This window comes from Lissotriton helveticus, chromosome 1_1 (genome assembly GCF_964261635.1).
Source record: "Lissotriton helveticus chromosome 1_1, aLisHel1.1, whole genome shotgun sequence".
Taxonomy (NCBI): domain Eukaryota; kingdom Metazoa; phylum Chordata; class Amphibia; order Caudata; family Salamandridae; genus Lissotriton; species Lissotriton helveticus.
This window is the reverse complement of record NC_136057.1, coordinates 997,221,919-997,238,547: the sequence shown is the minus strand read 5'-3', so window position 1 is coordinate 997,238,547 and position 16,629 is coordinate 997,221,919. Positions and strand designations below refer to the sequence as shown.

Genomic DNA, 16,629 nt, shown 5'->3' with positions numbered 1-16,629 from the left:
TATTGCATTTCCAATGCTTGTTTGCTCCTGCCAGCGCCTTCTCTTAGACAAAGCATTTTTCTTCTCAAAATGTGCATCACAGTAGGTACTTGCCAAGCAGGTTTTGGAACCATCTCTTAAATTCTCTTGTGACCTGTATATTCCTCAGAGTTCTTTTCTCCTTGAAACCTACTACTTGACAATCAACTGAGAGAAACTGACTGCATAGTTATGACAGTCACATAGACTGTTTCTCCTTCTGGAGGCTTCTACATCTCCTCTGCATTTGCTGTGTGTTCCTGGTATGAAGACATAAGACTGAAGATCTTATTTCAGACACTGTCTTCTACCACCTCTCACTTGCTCAAACTGGGCTGCAATACATTCTCTCATTCTGAAGGTAGCTCTTTTTGACAGAGCCAAGCTTCATCACCCAGTTGTCCAGGTCTAACCAGGTTGCTTATTGATACTGGTTCTTCTAGATGGCCCATAACCATATAGGGGGCATTTAGAGTTTGATGGGACAGAACAACTGCTGTAAATCATTGATTATCCCACCCTGCTAAATTTGTGGTTTCCCAGCTCCGTTTAGTGCAGGGGAACCTCTGAATGACAGTCGCTGGTGCCAGTGCCAGCCCGCCGGTGGTCAATCAAAGGAAGGAATAGATTTGCCACAGAGTCACCGCCTTTCATGCATCAGGAAGAGTGATATGTGGTCAATACTAGGCACAGCCCATATTTATATTATATCACGTAATTCAATTCGTTTTGGGAATTTTGTATAACACTTATCACCCGAAATTCCTCTAGTTACACCATTACGCCACATCAGTTTAACGATGCGCTGTTCATGTCAAAATGATACCACGAGCATGCGATAATAACGCAAAGAGCCTGACCGATAGGAGCTGTAGCACGCACCGCCTGTGTTTTTAGCTCTAAATTGATGTGAGAACCCATTCTGTGCTAAAATGTAGTGCTAAGTGATGGATTTGCATTTCACATAGTTACACGTAATTATCCTGAAATTTCATGTAATTATGGAAAAGCATATTACACGAATTTTGCACATTCACACATGTTCATTATATACATAAGAAAAAGTGCAATGATAATGGCTGTGTACTTGAAACAAGATGGACCTAGACTGCAGCAAAGGGTGCTTCACAGCAAACGTACCTTTTTCCCCAGCTCTCCTTTCAGACCCGGAATGCCTGGAATGCCGATACCTTGAGCACCCTGCAATGCAAGAACAGCCGGTGACAATGAGATAAGATGTAGAAAATAATCTTCAACCATCATTACAAGAGCTAATCAACATTTATATGAGCTTCTTGCCACTTCGGTTTGAGTCAGCCAGATAATCAGCTGCAAGAAGAAAGAGGTTGTTGCATTCACTAGAGGCTTGAGTATGGATTACAGTAGAGGTGATGTAATGCGATGTGTGAGTTTCCACAAACGTTGTGGTATTTCTATAACTTGTGTGCTGTGAATGAGAAGAATGTCTAGCGATCAGAGCACAGGCTTGTTTTCATAATCTGAGAGGCACTGGGAACAGGTTTACAGTTGGGCAAGAAAGGAATTCTAATGACAAAAGAAAACGGGTGGATTGGTGCTCGTTCTGCAAAAACCCTTCAAAAGAATCCTATGTTCGCCACAATGTCACTTAAAAGAGTGGGGTCCAACATGTATGCAGAAGGATTGGGTCCATGCCTCATTTTCAGGATAACCACTCACTATGCACACGTGTTCCAGTAGTATTCATTTTATGTAAATGTGTCTCATATGAACATCCTAAAATAATGGTATAGTCTTTGAAATATGGCATGGCCAATGTTGGAGACCCCAGCTATATAAAGACACAAGTGTTCCTCTGCAACGCAGCTGTTTCACAGAGTTATCGGCAATCAGTAGGATTTCCGCTTATAAAAATGCATACATTTGAGGCATGCAAAAGCTCAGAAAATAATATACCTTTTCTCCTTTCTGCCCAAAAGGTCCAGGAGCTCCATCAAGTCCAATTGGCCCAGGCAAACCTGCTCTGCCCTGCAGACAGAAGGAGGAAATGTTTGTCCTTTTAATAGTCTACATTGTCTTGCTTCAAGCCCCATTCATTTCTTCATCGCCTTACTATGCCTCCTTCATTAGGCAAGTATACAAAGTATAGAAGATGCCAATTTAACACATACACTGCCAGAGAAAGCGTTCAATACTCGGGGCTATCTACATTTTAATATCAATCACTGATTACCCCAGTATTACCTTCAATCAACTACTATGCGATACGTAAATACTTGGACCAACCACGTTCCGTGTTCACTTGTCCATTTTAGTGCCACATGTATTGCTCATTCAAGGAAGATTTGGTAGCACAGTTACATGTTCTTTTGCATGTGGCCCCTTTCAGTTTGATAGCGATAAAAGGTGTCTTTTACCTCCTTAAAAAACAAGATATTCATCCACATTCTTTGAGATTCAACTTGACAGTCCTTCCAAGTGTTGCGGTTCCTTTCCAGGGGTTTTAGGATGGTAATTAACGCCCTAAAGGCTTCTCAACTACATTATTGGTTTGGTTCAAACCCCTCATCCCACATAACATGTCACTTCAAAAAGGCAAAACGTCTGATGAACACTTGAACACTTGATTGTCAATAAAAATGTTAGGTCTTGAATATGTTTTTTTACATATGGATGTCATTAGATCTACGATTTATAAATAATGTCAACCGCACTGTGTGACGTCACATTCACCCACCTGTTAACCTGTGCTCCCTTTCAAGCAAATAATCAACCAATATTACCATAAAACTTTGTAAACAAGCAGCCTTCAAACTTAGAGGAGATCAAAGAGTTGGGCCCCATTACAAGTAAAGTGGTGAATTAATGGGCCGGACAGCTTCCCCCACGGACTCAGGGTATGCAACGAAGGCAAAATCTCAGGATGAAAATACGACCAAGAGTGAGGAATAAGTAAGGGAATTGGAAGGTGCAAATCTGCTTCCCTCCCCTATATTTCCCATTTCGAATCGGATCCTCGGGGTCCCACCTGTAATAGATCCGTTTTTCTGACCACCAGAGCTATGGTCCCTGCTAGTAAGGGTAACCTCAGAGTCAGAAGTACCAGTTCCGTTAACAGGACACTGGTAGTGGGGGCCTAAGTAGTATCATGTCATGCATGCAATGCAGCTACATTGTTTGACAGTCACAATTTTGTCCCTACTCATTGTTAGTGGCAGTCAGTAGCATCTCCTCCCTTAGTTAAAATAACAATCCCACATTGCACGTCTTTAATCACTCACCTCCAGTAATCTAATTTGTATCATACCTTTGTCTCTTCTGGGTGCCCCCACCCCCCACCCGCCTTTTGATGTGGCAAAAAACAAATCCTTACTTCTAAACATGGATTCCACAGGAGTTGGCCCCTCTTTCTTTTGGGTGGGCTCTGATCACTATGCACCCTGGAGGACTTCCATGATCCACACCTATTTTTTAACTCTGTGGAGGCCTCAACGTTGGGATACTACCCACTCCAAACACAAAACAGTAGGTAAGTCCTCTCTGTGCAGCATCTCATGCTTACTCACAGTGACATTCACCACACCGCGTGCGAAGCACATCTTTAAACCTCACATACATTACTTAATGTATCTCCTGTAGGCCAAAATACATTCAGCATCCTATCAACCGTGCACTCTAAAAGGGAGCAGAGGAACCCCAACAAATTGGAGAGCTTTAGGCTTTATTGGAAATATGAAGTGTGATATAAATTCTACAATACAACGCGATACAGTAATACTGCTAATAATATCTGGTATGAACAGACATTAGTCAGATCAGTGATAGGAGCAGGAAAGTAGTATTGCCTGGTTCACATATCAGAAATTCAATTACTAATAACATGCATCTGGCCACGTATGAATAATACATATAAAATAACATAAAAACCAGATAAAAGTGGAAAATGAATCTGCCATTAGAAAACATTACTCTAAATACAGAGAGGATAAGCCACTGCACAGAACGTAAATTAAGAACAGTATAACGTGCAGTGAATGTGTAATGTATATTGTGTAGTTTGGGAGGATAACTGCGCATCGTCATTTGAGGACTTTAACCAGGGCGTGGTCATATCAGCCAAAAGCCCCTCCCTAATATTTTTAAAGTACTGTACAGCCTCTGACAGGGCACACGCTCTAGCAAAAAGGTTCCACTGCTGCCAATGGGGTTAGACAGTGCCTCTAGCTGAATCATTGGCACTAGTTGGCAATGGCAGGCTATGCGTCCAGCCCTACTTACATATTAAAAACCTAGTCTCAAATGACACCAGGAAGTTAAGCTGCATGATATTAAAAATTAATTATATCACTATAAATAAAATAAATATTTTTGGCATTCCTCAGTTTTTAATGACATGCACTCTTCGTAACACGGATTCAATAAGACTCCATTTTTAGGACCCACAATTAAGATTATTACTTTTTTTTGCTGATTTTTGTTTTTGTGTGACGTGAATTAGAGGTCTTATTGTGAAAACGAGGCTCTATGATCATCTCAAAACATATAGTTTGTCTTACCTGATGTAAAACTCAGGGCCTTGTATAATGCTGCTAAGTAAGACTTCACTTTGTACACCTACCATAACAGGCATGTAGACCCCTTAAAACTAGACATTTTCTCGCTTAAACTTTCCATTAGTTGCATATGATCTATGATCATCTCTTTGTCATTAATTGGACTACAAAGCAGCGTTTGTGATGTTTTGAGGCCTTAACAAGTTTTAACTAAAAAGCAAGTAGATATAATGCCCTAAAAATCTGTAAAAAATGACCTACTAAAACAAACAGATACAATGTAGGAAAAATTACTGACAGTATGAGACTAGATCAGAGCCTTATTAAAGTAACTGATGATGAACATTTTTCTGCCTCGCAAGGTAATACATTGCATCACAGGGTTTGGAATTAAAGGAGTAAACAAGAATATTTCAGGAGTATGAATAACTAGAATTCCGCTGGTGAAAGTTTGCTAAAATGGAAACCTCAGCAAAAACCCTTCTTTAAAGATGAACATTTCCAGAAAAATGCTTTATAATGACACAATATTCCATTAAAATGTTATTTTTACCTGGTTTGCAGCATGTCAACCACATATCATTTTAAAACTTTGCCACCTTGGTGGTGAAGCTAGCAAACTTTTATAAGAATTCAAAAAGACGATAAAAGTCATAAGTGTCATATTTGCATATATCTAAAATCCCTAGAATTCTGTCATGCCACATACATTAACAATCTGATATTTTCCAAATGGCTAAAGGCACTTATTACTCAGAAAACCATAATGTTAAAAAGGTGAAATGTTCTGTCCACGAAATGAACAAGTCTCTTTAGAATTAACTGTGATTGATCTGGAACTATACTTAATATCAGAAATAAAGCAATGTCGTAAATGTTGACTCACATTTTCTCCCACATCTCCTCTGTCCCCTTTCTGTCCGATCTTTCCTCTTAGGCCCTGTAAGTTGAAAATATTTATTACCAGAGAATGAAAAGGCTTCTAGCAAGACTTCTTATCACTTGATTTAGGGCCTGATTACAAGTTTGGAGGTGCTGTAGGGGGCCGCCACGCCAGCACCCCGATGCAACACCGCCAAACCCGTAGGCAGACCGCCTGCTAGATTCCAAGTTGAATCTGGTGCGGGCGGTCCAATGACAGCGCTCCCACGGCAGTGCCTTTCAAAGGCTTGTATTAATGCCTTAGAATGCCAGCGTAAGCAATCCATGCCGTGCAGGAACAGGGGGTGCATACCTACGGGAGGGCACACCATGTGGCCCCTGCATGCACCCCCAGGCCCAGTCTTAGTTTCCTCACCGCCACCCTTTTCATAGCGGGCTCACCGCCATGATTAGAGTCGCAGTGAGAAAACTCGCAATATGCTTGGCTGTGCTGCAGCGCCAAGAAACAGGATATTATAGCCTCACACCGCTGCACCACCGCCATGAGATATGGCGGTATTTGTATGATGGGGAAAGACGGGCATTAAAGTAAGTTGAGGGACAGAGTGATAGCAAGAGTGGATGTGAGGAAAACAGGATAGTGGTAAGGAACAACAACTTTTGGAAGATTGCTATTTTAATATGACATTTTCAGAATATGTTAGGCTGTAGTTCTGAAATAATAATCAAATAGGCTTTCACCATTATACCTTTCCAAACAAAAAAAGGATGCAAATAGATGCAGTAAGATGATGCTCATGCGGCAAACAGAGCTAACTTTATAAAAACAGAGGAGTGTAGTTAAGAGATGCTAACAGATATAAACACAGCAGTAATTGAGACTACTGTAAACAAAAAAGAAAACTACAATGCACAGCATTCTTTTATAGATTGAAGAATACAAAAAAAGAGAGACTGCAAGAGAGGGAATGAGGTAATGTCTAAACCAAGTTAGAGATAGAATAATCGAGATAAAAATATGGGAAACAATACAGAGACAGGCCTCATACAGAATCTTCCACAATCGAAGCCCCTGGTAAAAAAAAATAAACCTGTTCATTTGATTATAGTAAGTTATAAAAGTTACTTACTGGCTGACCGGCTTCTCCTGGCTCTCCCTAAAAAACATCAGTGAGGAGACGGTCACAATTGGATTCACGTAGCATTAGTGTACTCAAAAGGTCTGGAATCTATGTGCACTGGGTTGCAGGTGTACAAGTTTTAAAAAGGGCAAAGAGAAGGACTACCTCAAGAATGGTGAGTACATGAGGATCAATATAAAAGGCCAGGGCACCTCCATATCCTAGCCACTAAAGCGTCTCCCTAACAGATCGTTCAGATTGTCTAAACATCTCAACTCTATTGAAAATTAGAGCTGAGCCAAACAGCAGAGAGCCTAAAATTAAAAGCAAGCATTGGTGAGGAATCCTATGTTTACCCCTGATTGCTTGGCACAAGCAGCAAGCCCTACCTCAAAGAAAGTGTGTGAGACATATCAACAGCAACAGCACCAAAAATCACAGTTAAGCACGAAAATGATAACATTCCCAAACCAATATAGTTAATAAAGAAAGTTGTTTAATCAATCAAAACATTGTTTATTCAGTTTTGAAGAAAACATATAAGATAAACACATTAAAATCAAATAAAAACAAGCAATAAAAACGATTTTTTAAATTACAGTGCAAATTCAATAAAGCAATACAACATGCATCCAGTCTGATATGGCAGTACGGACATATTAAAGCAATTAACTGGGTGCCCTTTGCTTTTAAGCAATCAAGGAGAATGAGATATTAAATGCAACAATAATGGTCACAAGATCAATGTTTGTTAGTGTCAAAAACTGCTTATGGTGGCAGCAGTGTATTCATTTTGTTTGCACTAAAAACAAAGCACTGTCCTCCAGTTTAAGAAAAGTATAGTTCTTCAAAAACTGCCATCCTTTAAAGCACAGTTTCATTGTTGTATGGCACAACATCTTTGTCAAAATATCAACTATCAATTTATCATCATGGCACATACATGCACCCAGGTGTCATTTTACTATTCTAAAATCCCCATCTATTTGCTTTGATGTTGAGTGCACAGAAGTGAAAATTGGTGCTGCAATTTCAATGCTTGGCTATATGAGTTGGGTTGGAAGCAAGGTGTTATGATCATACAGCAAACACCTTAAAAGGAAGCACATGCACAAACCTTGACGGATATCCCTGGTGGTCCCTGGGGTCCTGGCTGCCCTGGAAGTCCTGGTGGGCCGGATACTCCAGGATATCCCGGCTGCCCCTTGGCTCCCTAGAGGAACAGCAAAATGTGTTATGGGGTTCGGGACACTTCTCAATTCACACCTCACAGCACAACTTGAGACCTTGTTTCCTATGAAAATTAAAGGCTGGTCCCAGATCAGGGAGAGCAGATGCTGCTGAGCGGGGTTGCCACAAGGGGAGGTAAAAAATAAGTTTGGGAGTCAGCGTACAGTGCGTGAATCTGTCAGATATAAGTTGGGGGCAATGCAGTGTCCGTTACTGACCCAGCATGACCTCACCTGCACTCATGTTATTATTATTATATTATTATGCGTTCTTATATAGCGCTCGATTACCCGTAGGCATCTCGGCGCTTGCCTTGGGAACCCGTCCTGGCTTTTCCCTGTGAGATACCCGTACTGGGCATCCCCAAGGTGAAAGCCAGGCATCCCGCCGCGGGGGAGCCGTAGTGGAGATTAAGCATGCTGTTGCCCAGAGCTGCAGAGTGTGAACCCGTGATTCAAGTAGGCACCGAAACGAGAATTATCGAGTCCGTGGATATTTTGGGCCCAAGACCCTGCCGCGTCGGGAATTGAACCCTGATCCCAGGTCTGACCTCTGCTTCAGGGTCTACCTCCTCTAACCAGTGAGCCACACTTCATGGGCAGGTGAACCCCACGTTTTAAGGTGGGGCAACTTTTTGCAATAAAATACCCCACATTTCAGTAGGCGAATTTGCACATCATTTCAGAACAGAAGTTAAAAAATGTTAATTTACATCTCATGTGGTGATAGGTCTATATTCACACATTGGAATGTTGCACACGGTCCACTTCTGTGTTTTATCAATGTTAACTTTCGGACCAAAATGCTTTACTGGCCAAGAGGCGCACACTGACCTCCACTTCACACTTTTGTGGGACTGGAGGCAGCTGATTAGTGTCCATTGGCACGCAGAGATTTGTTTGTACTTTCAGGTGTACAAAGGGACGGATATTTACATGAGGAGAGACTAGAAGAGACTAGAAGAGACCAATAAAGGGAAAAAATGACAAAGTCTGAGAGAAAGAGATCCCAAAAAAGCGAGCAAAAAGATAGAGGCGGAAGGGTGGAGAGGAGTAAAGAAAGAGAGAGCGAGAGAGAGAGAAACAATAAAGGTATAGAACGAGAGAGAACATGAAAGTACACTGAAGAGAGCTACAGGGATGAAAGAGGTGATAGAAACAAACCAATATGCGTTACATGGACTCGTCCTTTGTTTTCAGTGGAGGAAGTCAAGCCCTCATTCATATTATCATTGTTTTGATTAAGCCTTGGACTGGACTGTAGCCACTCCGGAAGACTTTCAGGGAATGGGATTTAAAAAGAAAGTAAGACTTATACTGATAACATGTGTGGGGTGATTGAGTATATGGTACCCTTCCTTGCCTCATTAAAATGTTTACAGATAAAAAAAAAGCTCTAGGAAGGCACTATAAGGAATTAAATCGACTGAGGTGCGTATTCGGATAGCTTGAAAGGGCTGTTGGGACAGCTGCAAACCCAGACATGATCTGTAGAATCTGAAAGGAAGAGAAAGATAAAGCACTTGCACTCTTTTGGTGAAAAAAACGCTGAAGAAAGGCTTATTATTTAAAGTCCCGCTAGATAACCATGGCAAAGAAAAGGAGATTCTGATATATTGCAATGAGATAGGTGAGGATATGCAAGTAACAGGGCAAAGTTCAGCTACTAGGACTGCGGGCTTTCAAGGATCATATGATGATAAAGACTCCTGTATTATGGCATGCTGAAGCAAAGGCCCTGATTCAGAATTTGGATTAGCCACCACCTGAATAAATGTATTTGAATTTTCCTAATCGAGGTATGATTTAAAGACACTTGGCATTACATCTGAGCCAAGTAAAACTGTGGCATTGAGAAACCATTGCAGAGCAAAGCCGTCCTGGGCCTGCGGGAAAGGTATTAATGGGACACGGATACATGTAACATTTGTATGCCCTTTACACTTACGAGAACTGTCGCCAAAAGGAGACATCTGAGGGATGGAAGTGACGGGTTCAATAGTTAAAGTTATCAACATTGATGGTTTCTGAATAGATTTCTGTACAGGATTTTAAGGGAGTGTGGTGCCTGGACAAAATGAATGTAAAATGATGTAGTGTTTTTATTTTGTGTTGATTACAATATTTTATGGCTTGCAAAGCAACTATTTTGCTAAGTAAATATTAGTAGATCTTTTTTTAAAGTAGGTAAAGCAAACGTAAAAAATATAGTCAAATAACATGGGATAATACACCATGGAGAGACAATGAGAGGAATGATGGGAAAGGAGAGTGTTGCATAGCAAGAGAGAGAGAGAGAGAGAGAGGAAGAACCCTAATAGAATAACGGAATAATTAGAGTAAATTAGAGTAAAGAGAACGAGGTACAGAGATCCAAAGAGAGAACAGAGCATACAATACAAGTAGGAGTGTAAAATGCAGCACAGCGCAAGAGATAGAGGAGACAGTGAAAAAGATAAAAGTGGCGCGAAGGAGAGCAAGAAGGCAGGAAAACCAGAGGGAAGGAGGAGAAAGAAAGGTAGTGATAGTGATAGGGAGTAAGAGAGGTGAAAGAGACTAACGGATAGATGGAAGTGTGGATGATAAATAGTTTGTAGATAGATAGATAGCTAGATAGCTAGCTAGCTAGCTAGCTAGATAGATAGATAGATAGATAGATAGATAGATAGACAGACAGACAGACAGACAGACAGACAGACAAGACAGACAGACAGACAGACAGACAGACAGACAGGCAGGCAGGCAGAAACAGACATGTATAAAGAGGGAGTTAACTTTTACATGTTTTTCAAAATCTGAGGCTTTACCTGTGAATTCCCAATATATTTACAAGGCACACCTTTAATTTAACAAACTCAGTAAGGGGATTTTTTTCTTCACAAACAGAGAGCAAGAGCATAAACCAGGGAAAAAAGAATAAAAGAGAGGGAGAAAAAGAGAGAGCTAATGAATGTAAACCAATGGTTTCATTCTGAGATGATCCCTCCTTGGAAGGCCCATGCTTTGTGATGCAGTGCACTCACCGGTGGCCCAGGGGAGCCGCTTCTCACGGGGACGAGGTCGGACCCTCCTATGACGTAGCCCGGCTCTCCCTGGAAATAGAATGAACAGGTCGCATTGCTGTAGTGAATATGGTGTTACTCTGGGTCATTCATACTTCGATTCATAACAGTACTGTCACTGCAAAACAACTCAGAAACACCCCACCTTGATTTACAGATAATAAGCGTGCAACCCTTCAATGCTGTAAAATATTGACCATTTATCAAATATGTGAACGAACGGCATCCCCAAAAACTGTTTTGCATAAAAAGCTGCTACAAGAAAATTGAGGCTAACGCATTTCTAAGTAAAAATAGAAAATAAAAGTTGAAGTTCATCTCCTATTCCGCTACTCCTTAATTTATACCGAAAGCCACATTGAACCCCTAATAGAAATTGAACAGTAACCCATTGACCCAAATTAACGCCACACCTTACATTAACCCTTACCTTTAGGCAACCCCAACCATGACAGCGACACTAGCCTTAGTCTTTACCCTAACTTAACCCTTACGCTATCAGTTACCATTCACTAATCCAGCTCTTACCCTTAACACATCATGGAGCTTGGTGTCTGATTTACCCCGTAAAAGCCCCTTCTCAGAGGCTGAAGGCGTGTATAATTACAACAGACATGCGAGAGGCTGATTACAGAATGAGAGCTTGTACGCTATAAATGCAGCCTCTCTGTCTGCCCTTGGGATTTTTGCAGGTCCCATCCCTTGTCTGAGTGAGAGCAGGTGATATATTGGTGGGATTACTTTAAAAAGGCTGTTTTCTCTCTATTGCCCATCTATTCAATCTCATGAATATACCATCACAGGGCAAAGATTGTGTCATAATGTTGAGAAACAGACCTTGATAGGAACACTTTGACGTGGGAAGAGTTTTACAATCTCCTTTGCGTGAACATGTCAAGGATATGAAAGGAAAATAGACAACAACTTACCCTGTCTCCTTTGGGTCCCGGTGAGCCCGGATACCCTTGAGGTCCCTGTAAAAAAGCAATAGGGCTCAAGTTACTTCCAGATCATGATGGCGCCATTCAATGTGCCCCGTACAGCCACCAGCAGGTCAAACTCTAACCCTCATCCATTCCATCCAGGACAATATTATGAAAAGCCACATTGTCCACACTCAGCATTGCAGGCCCTCCTCAAACATTCATACCTTTCAAGACTTATCGCCTTTCTCTCAAAAACATAAACACAAGCATCATATGCATGAACACACCGATCTAGGAGAACAAGCTTGAATACAAGCACAGAATGTCATTTTTGCACAAATTCACCCGAAATGTATGAATCATTAGTTAACAACGGGATCTCCAAAGCTTCATCTAACCAGTTATTTCGTTTTTGATCCTATTCTAGGACCGTCCTTTGTAAACCACCATATTGTATTTAAACAAATACAAACCAAACTCCTTGAGACCACAATTAATACACCACGGTGAAGCCAAAGTAGAAACAAGTATATTCAAAGAAGGAACTTCTACGAAAATGGAAGCAGTTCCATTAAAGTAACCAAGATCCAAGCACCTGCAATCCATGGGTAATACCTTCTTCAGTGGATGAGAGACTGCACAGAACACAACACAATATGCAGCTTACATACACCAAACTGCATGCAACATCGACAGACCAAAGAGTATATACAACCATAAAAAGCAACGATTCTGTGCGAAAGCCTAACACTACATTGCAATAAACACATTAAAGGCATTGTTTAGAGGAACTACTGTGTGTGCAGCAAGTTATGTGGTGCGAACTCTGGGCACCTACGATATTTGTTGCACAGCTGCATACATCATTATCAGCAACCAATACATAAAGCAAACACATATAGTTTGAGTAGTCAGCAATCATTTTAATTATTTGTTATTATGGGCCATAGAAAGTAAATATAGTTGAAATACTCTGTTGTACTCACAATGTCACCTTGGATACCCTGAAGACCCTAAAATATATTAAAAAGAAAGAGAATAAAGATTTAGGATTTTCAAAACATAAGGGTTGATAAATGTGTGAATGTTGCAACCATTGTTTTAGATTTGTTGCCGTAATTACCATCAGCCCAGGAGACCCTGGGGGACCCGTGCGCCCAGGCCTACCTGGAAGACCAGGTATTCCATTCTTTCCAGGTAGTCCCTAAAATGGGATGGAAGAATAAGTGAAAACACGTTACATGGAGCACTTTACGGCAAAGGTTATACAAGTTAGAAAAATATTTAACATATCCAAAAGATATATTCAACTGGGAAAATTAAAAAGATTGCCACTAAAAATACTGGTGTGTGTTTGTGCATGAATATGTGTGAGAAATAAGAGTATGTGTGTATGTCTGGTTTGTATGAAAAGTATTAGATAATTGTGACGTCCGTTGTCCTATTCCAGATGTTTTGAGTCCCTAGTCCGAGTCCGAGTCCCTAGTCATTCACATCAGAAGTGGAAAGACTTCCTATCGTATCACATTCCTTAACCTCTATTTTCATCTCAATGCACTTCATGTCCACTTACACAGTTCCATCGCTCAACAATCCCTCACTGGGTAGAACATGCAGGCCATGTCTTCAATTCCCTTAAAGAGCGTGACGTATTTTATGCATTTAGTTTACTATGGGACTATCCATCTTGAAGAAGACCTGCAGTAAACACTTTAGACGTGTCAGAACAATTGTTGACTGTTTTTGATCATTTTCTTTCTTACCTGTTGCATGAGTCTCACTGGATTGTTTGCATTTTGATTCGTTTAGACAAATTCTAGTTTGTTTTGTTAGCCTTCTCAATTTGTTGAGAATAGATGATGCATATTATGTGGCATTGGGGTGATACATTTGTTAACTTGGTAGCCCAGTATGTTTTTTAATTACATGCAGTCATCATATGTATTCAGTATGTTTATATTTGTATATTCTGGTGTAGCTCGGTTTTTATGCTATGTGCAGATCATCATCAATATCTCCGAAAAACATATTAAATTAATATGAATAGTTTTCCCTTTGAGGACACACGTTATGGTGTATAAAGTTCTTGTTGGTTATTTGATTTGTAAATTGGGATCTTTTTGTATGTTAAAAACACAAACAAATCAAAATGTACATAATCCGTTGCATTTCAGTGTGGTTGATAACATTTCCATAATTAATGAGTGAATCTAGTGAACCTTTATCTACTTTACTCATAATGCTAATGAGATTTACGGTAATCGTCCTCATTTTGGTAAAGTCAGATTCAACTATATGGACTAAAGACAACTGAATAACTTAGAAAATACAGCATACACTTCAGTAGTAATTGAGATAAGGCATAAATGCAGAGCTTTTCTCTGCTTGTCAAAGCCTAGTATGTTCCTACGAATTTGAGCATTAGTGGAATGACCATCAGGCCCCTCCCTGTCTGAGGACTTAACTCTGTTAATGTGGTCAACAAACTGATTAGTTGTGGCCTCAATCTGTGAAAATTCACTAAAAAAGAAGCCTTAGGGCCCCATGCATCAAACCAAATACAGGTTGCAAACGGGCAGATTCTCAGAATCCGCTCCTTTGCCACCAGTATTTTTGCATTTGGGATGCATCATCCCAAATGCAAAAATCGCGATTTAAGGAATCTCTAAATTGTGATTCCTTAAATTGTAATTGCATTTAAGGAATCCCAAATTGAGATTCCTTAAATGTAATGCATGAAAGTTAAAAAAAATAGCGATTTCGCTAATAGGAGGAGCAAATTACCATGAAGTTGAACTTCATGGTAATTTGCTAAAACTTCAAAGTTTCATGTTGCGCACACACATGCCCTTAGGGCATGTGTGTGTGCAACATATGTGCAGAGATCAATTTCAGGGGTGCAACAGGGTGTCATGTTGACACCCTTGCACCCTTGAAATTGCATGAGCAATTTGCGAGTACCTACTGGCACTCGCAAATTGCTCATGCAATCTCCACTTCATTCCTATGGGCCTACAGGCCCATAGGAATGAATGGGACAGCATTCCTTAATTGTGACTAGCAATTTGCGATTAGCAATTAAGGAATGTTTAGGAATCGCTATGTTTATAGCGATTCCTACATGCATAGGCTTTTGCGATTCCTAAATAGCGATTCCTTAAAAATTGCTATTTAGGAATCGCAAAAGCCTACGTTGATGCATGTGCCAGTTAATCTAATATTATATCCTTATTAAGTTTTTAAAAGACATTCCTATGTGCTGTGCAAAGTTTTCCAAGGATTATGATACTCGATAGTGAGAGCCCTTTTTGGACTACTTCATCGTAACTGCTCTCCAGCATTTATTAATGTTTGCGGATTTAATTGCCGTATATATATATATAGCTTCCCAATTTGGTAAATGTGTATTCTACTTTTAGAACTGAACTAAATTGCTCAAGTTTTGTTTCTAACTCTTAAATGCTGGTATGGTTCTAGAATATAATTGTCAAAATAGCATATGACATAACTATTATGTACTAAATATGGTTAACACAAATATAGGCTATTCGAGTTAATAGTAGGACATCTACTACCAAAAGGATGATATTTGTTTTAATGATTTTTGTGACATAATACTTATGTTAGCCAATGTTTTCTAAACAAAATATTCTGACATAACAACTATATGAAATGTAGTGTACACTCCTATTACCATTCCCCCATCTCCAAGAGTGTCCCAGAGGCACTCTCGATTATGTTTGTTCAATTCTGTCTTCATTATTATCCCAGTCATTGTGCAGGCCTGAGGTCCATGCAAGTCGATATGAACCAGAGAAGGCCTTGATAAAGTAGGAAGGTCTTGTATTATGAAATAAAATCCCTGTAAAAGATCGATCAAGTCTCTGTGGTACAATTTGTCTTTTCTAAAGTGATACTTGAGCACCCCATTTTAGTAGAAGCTTGGGCAAGGCATTATTAATTAGAGATATTAATACCATTTCAATGTATCCCAGGTGTTGTCACCACGTTAAGCAAAAGATGCACCACTCTTTGGTGCACTAATGACACCTCGGAATTATGAGGCCACTCATAACGAGGAGTTAAGTATTATTTCATGACAAATGGTAACAATTGTAGCATGTATTTCTTTGCATTAATGTTCATGTTGGATACTCACCCGTTCCCCTTTCTCGCCCTTTGAAGCAAAGTTAAAAGAGTCGTAGCCTCCTCCGCTCTGTAGACCAGTAAAACTCTGCAGTGGACAAGGAGAAGGGGAGCATTAGGAACACAGAAGCATAAATACCAGGGTACTTGAGTCATCTAGAACCACAAAGGGAGAAGCCTAGGACCAGTATTCCGTGTTCTTTCTTAAAGAGCCATAAGGAGATGCTCTCGAGACCTCAGAGGTGAATTCGCGTGCACTGGAGACTATAACGAGGAACTAAACCCTAGCAGAGTCTAATTCCATGCTCCTTGTACCAAGGCAAAAACACTCATGAAATTGAAGTGGAACATGCCATACCCTCTGCTTGAACAGTACCACCCAAGCTTAGTTCAGAAAGCCAGCTGAGCCTTACATTTATCATCATCACAGTGATCCCATCTGATTGTTCATGTGTTCAATCTAAGCATCCTATAAGTTGTAGTATAGTCACTTTTCTCTACATCTAGACTAGCAGTGCGCCTCCAGGCAGAAATTTAAATGTATTACAAATTTGTATACGGAACTTGCTTGGTGACATGACAGGTTACAACCGTAGTAAGATTGCTACATGACATTATCATCACACAGGTATTGCGGAGCTTATTAACAAAATCGTGTGTGCTTCGGTATGTGGGTGAATGCGCATACATGTGCATGTGCCCTGTCTGCCTCA

At 40.3% G+C, this 16,629-nt stretch overlaps 1 protein-coding gene across 1 annotated transcript in view; it reads right to left on the bottom strand.

The window, feature by feature from the left end:
* The window catches only part of LOC144763327 (uncharacterized), a 1,153,250-nt gene that overhangs the window by 742,194 nt on the left and 394,427 nt on the right, over nt 1–16,629 (bottom strand). Inside the window, exons 26-35 of the mRNA XM_078648815.1 lie at nt 15,930–16,004; nt 12,894–12,974; nt 12,757–12,783; nt 11,774–11,818; nt 10,806–10,874; nt 7,671–7,766; nt 6,563–6,589; nt 5,437–5,490; nt 1,954–2,025; nt 1,159–1,218 (exon numbers count right to left, since the gene is read on the bottom strand). Coding sequence (XP_078504941.1) covers nt 1,159–1,218; nt 1,954–2,025; nt 5,437–5,490; nt 6,563–6,589; nt 7,671–7,766; nt 10,806–10,874; nt 11,774–11,818; nt 12,757–12,783; nt 12,894–12,974; nt 15,930–16,004 — 606 coding nt within the window. The remainder of the gene's footprint in view (nt 1–1,158; nt 1,219–1,953; nt 2,026–5,436; nt 5,491–6,562; nt 6,590–7,670; nt 7,767–10,805; nt 10,875–11,773; nt 11,819–12,756; nt 12,784–12,893; nt 12,975–15,929; nt 16,005–16,629) is intronic.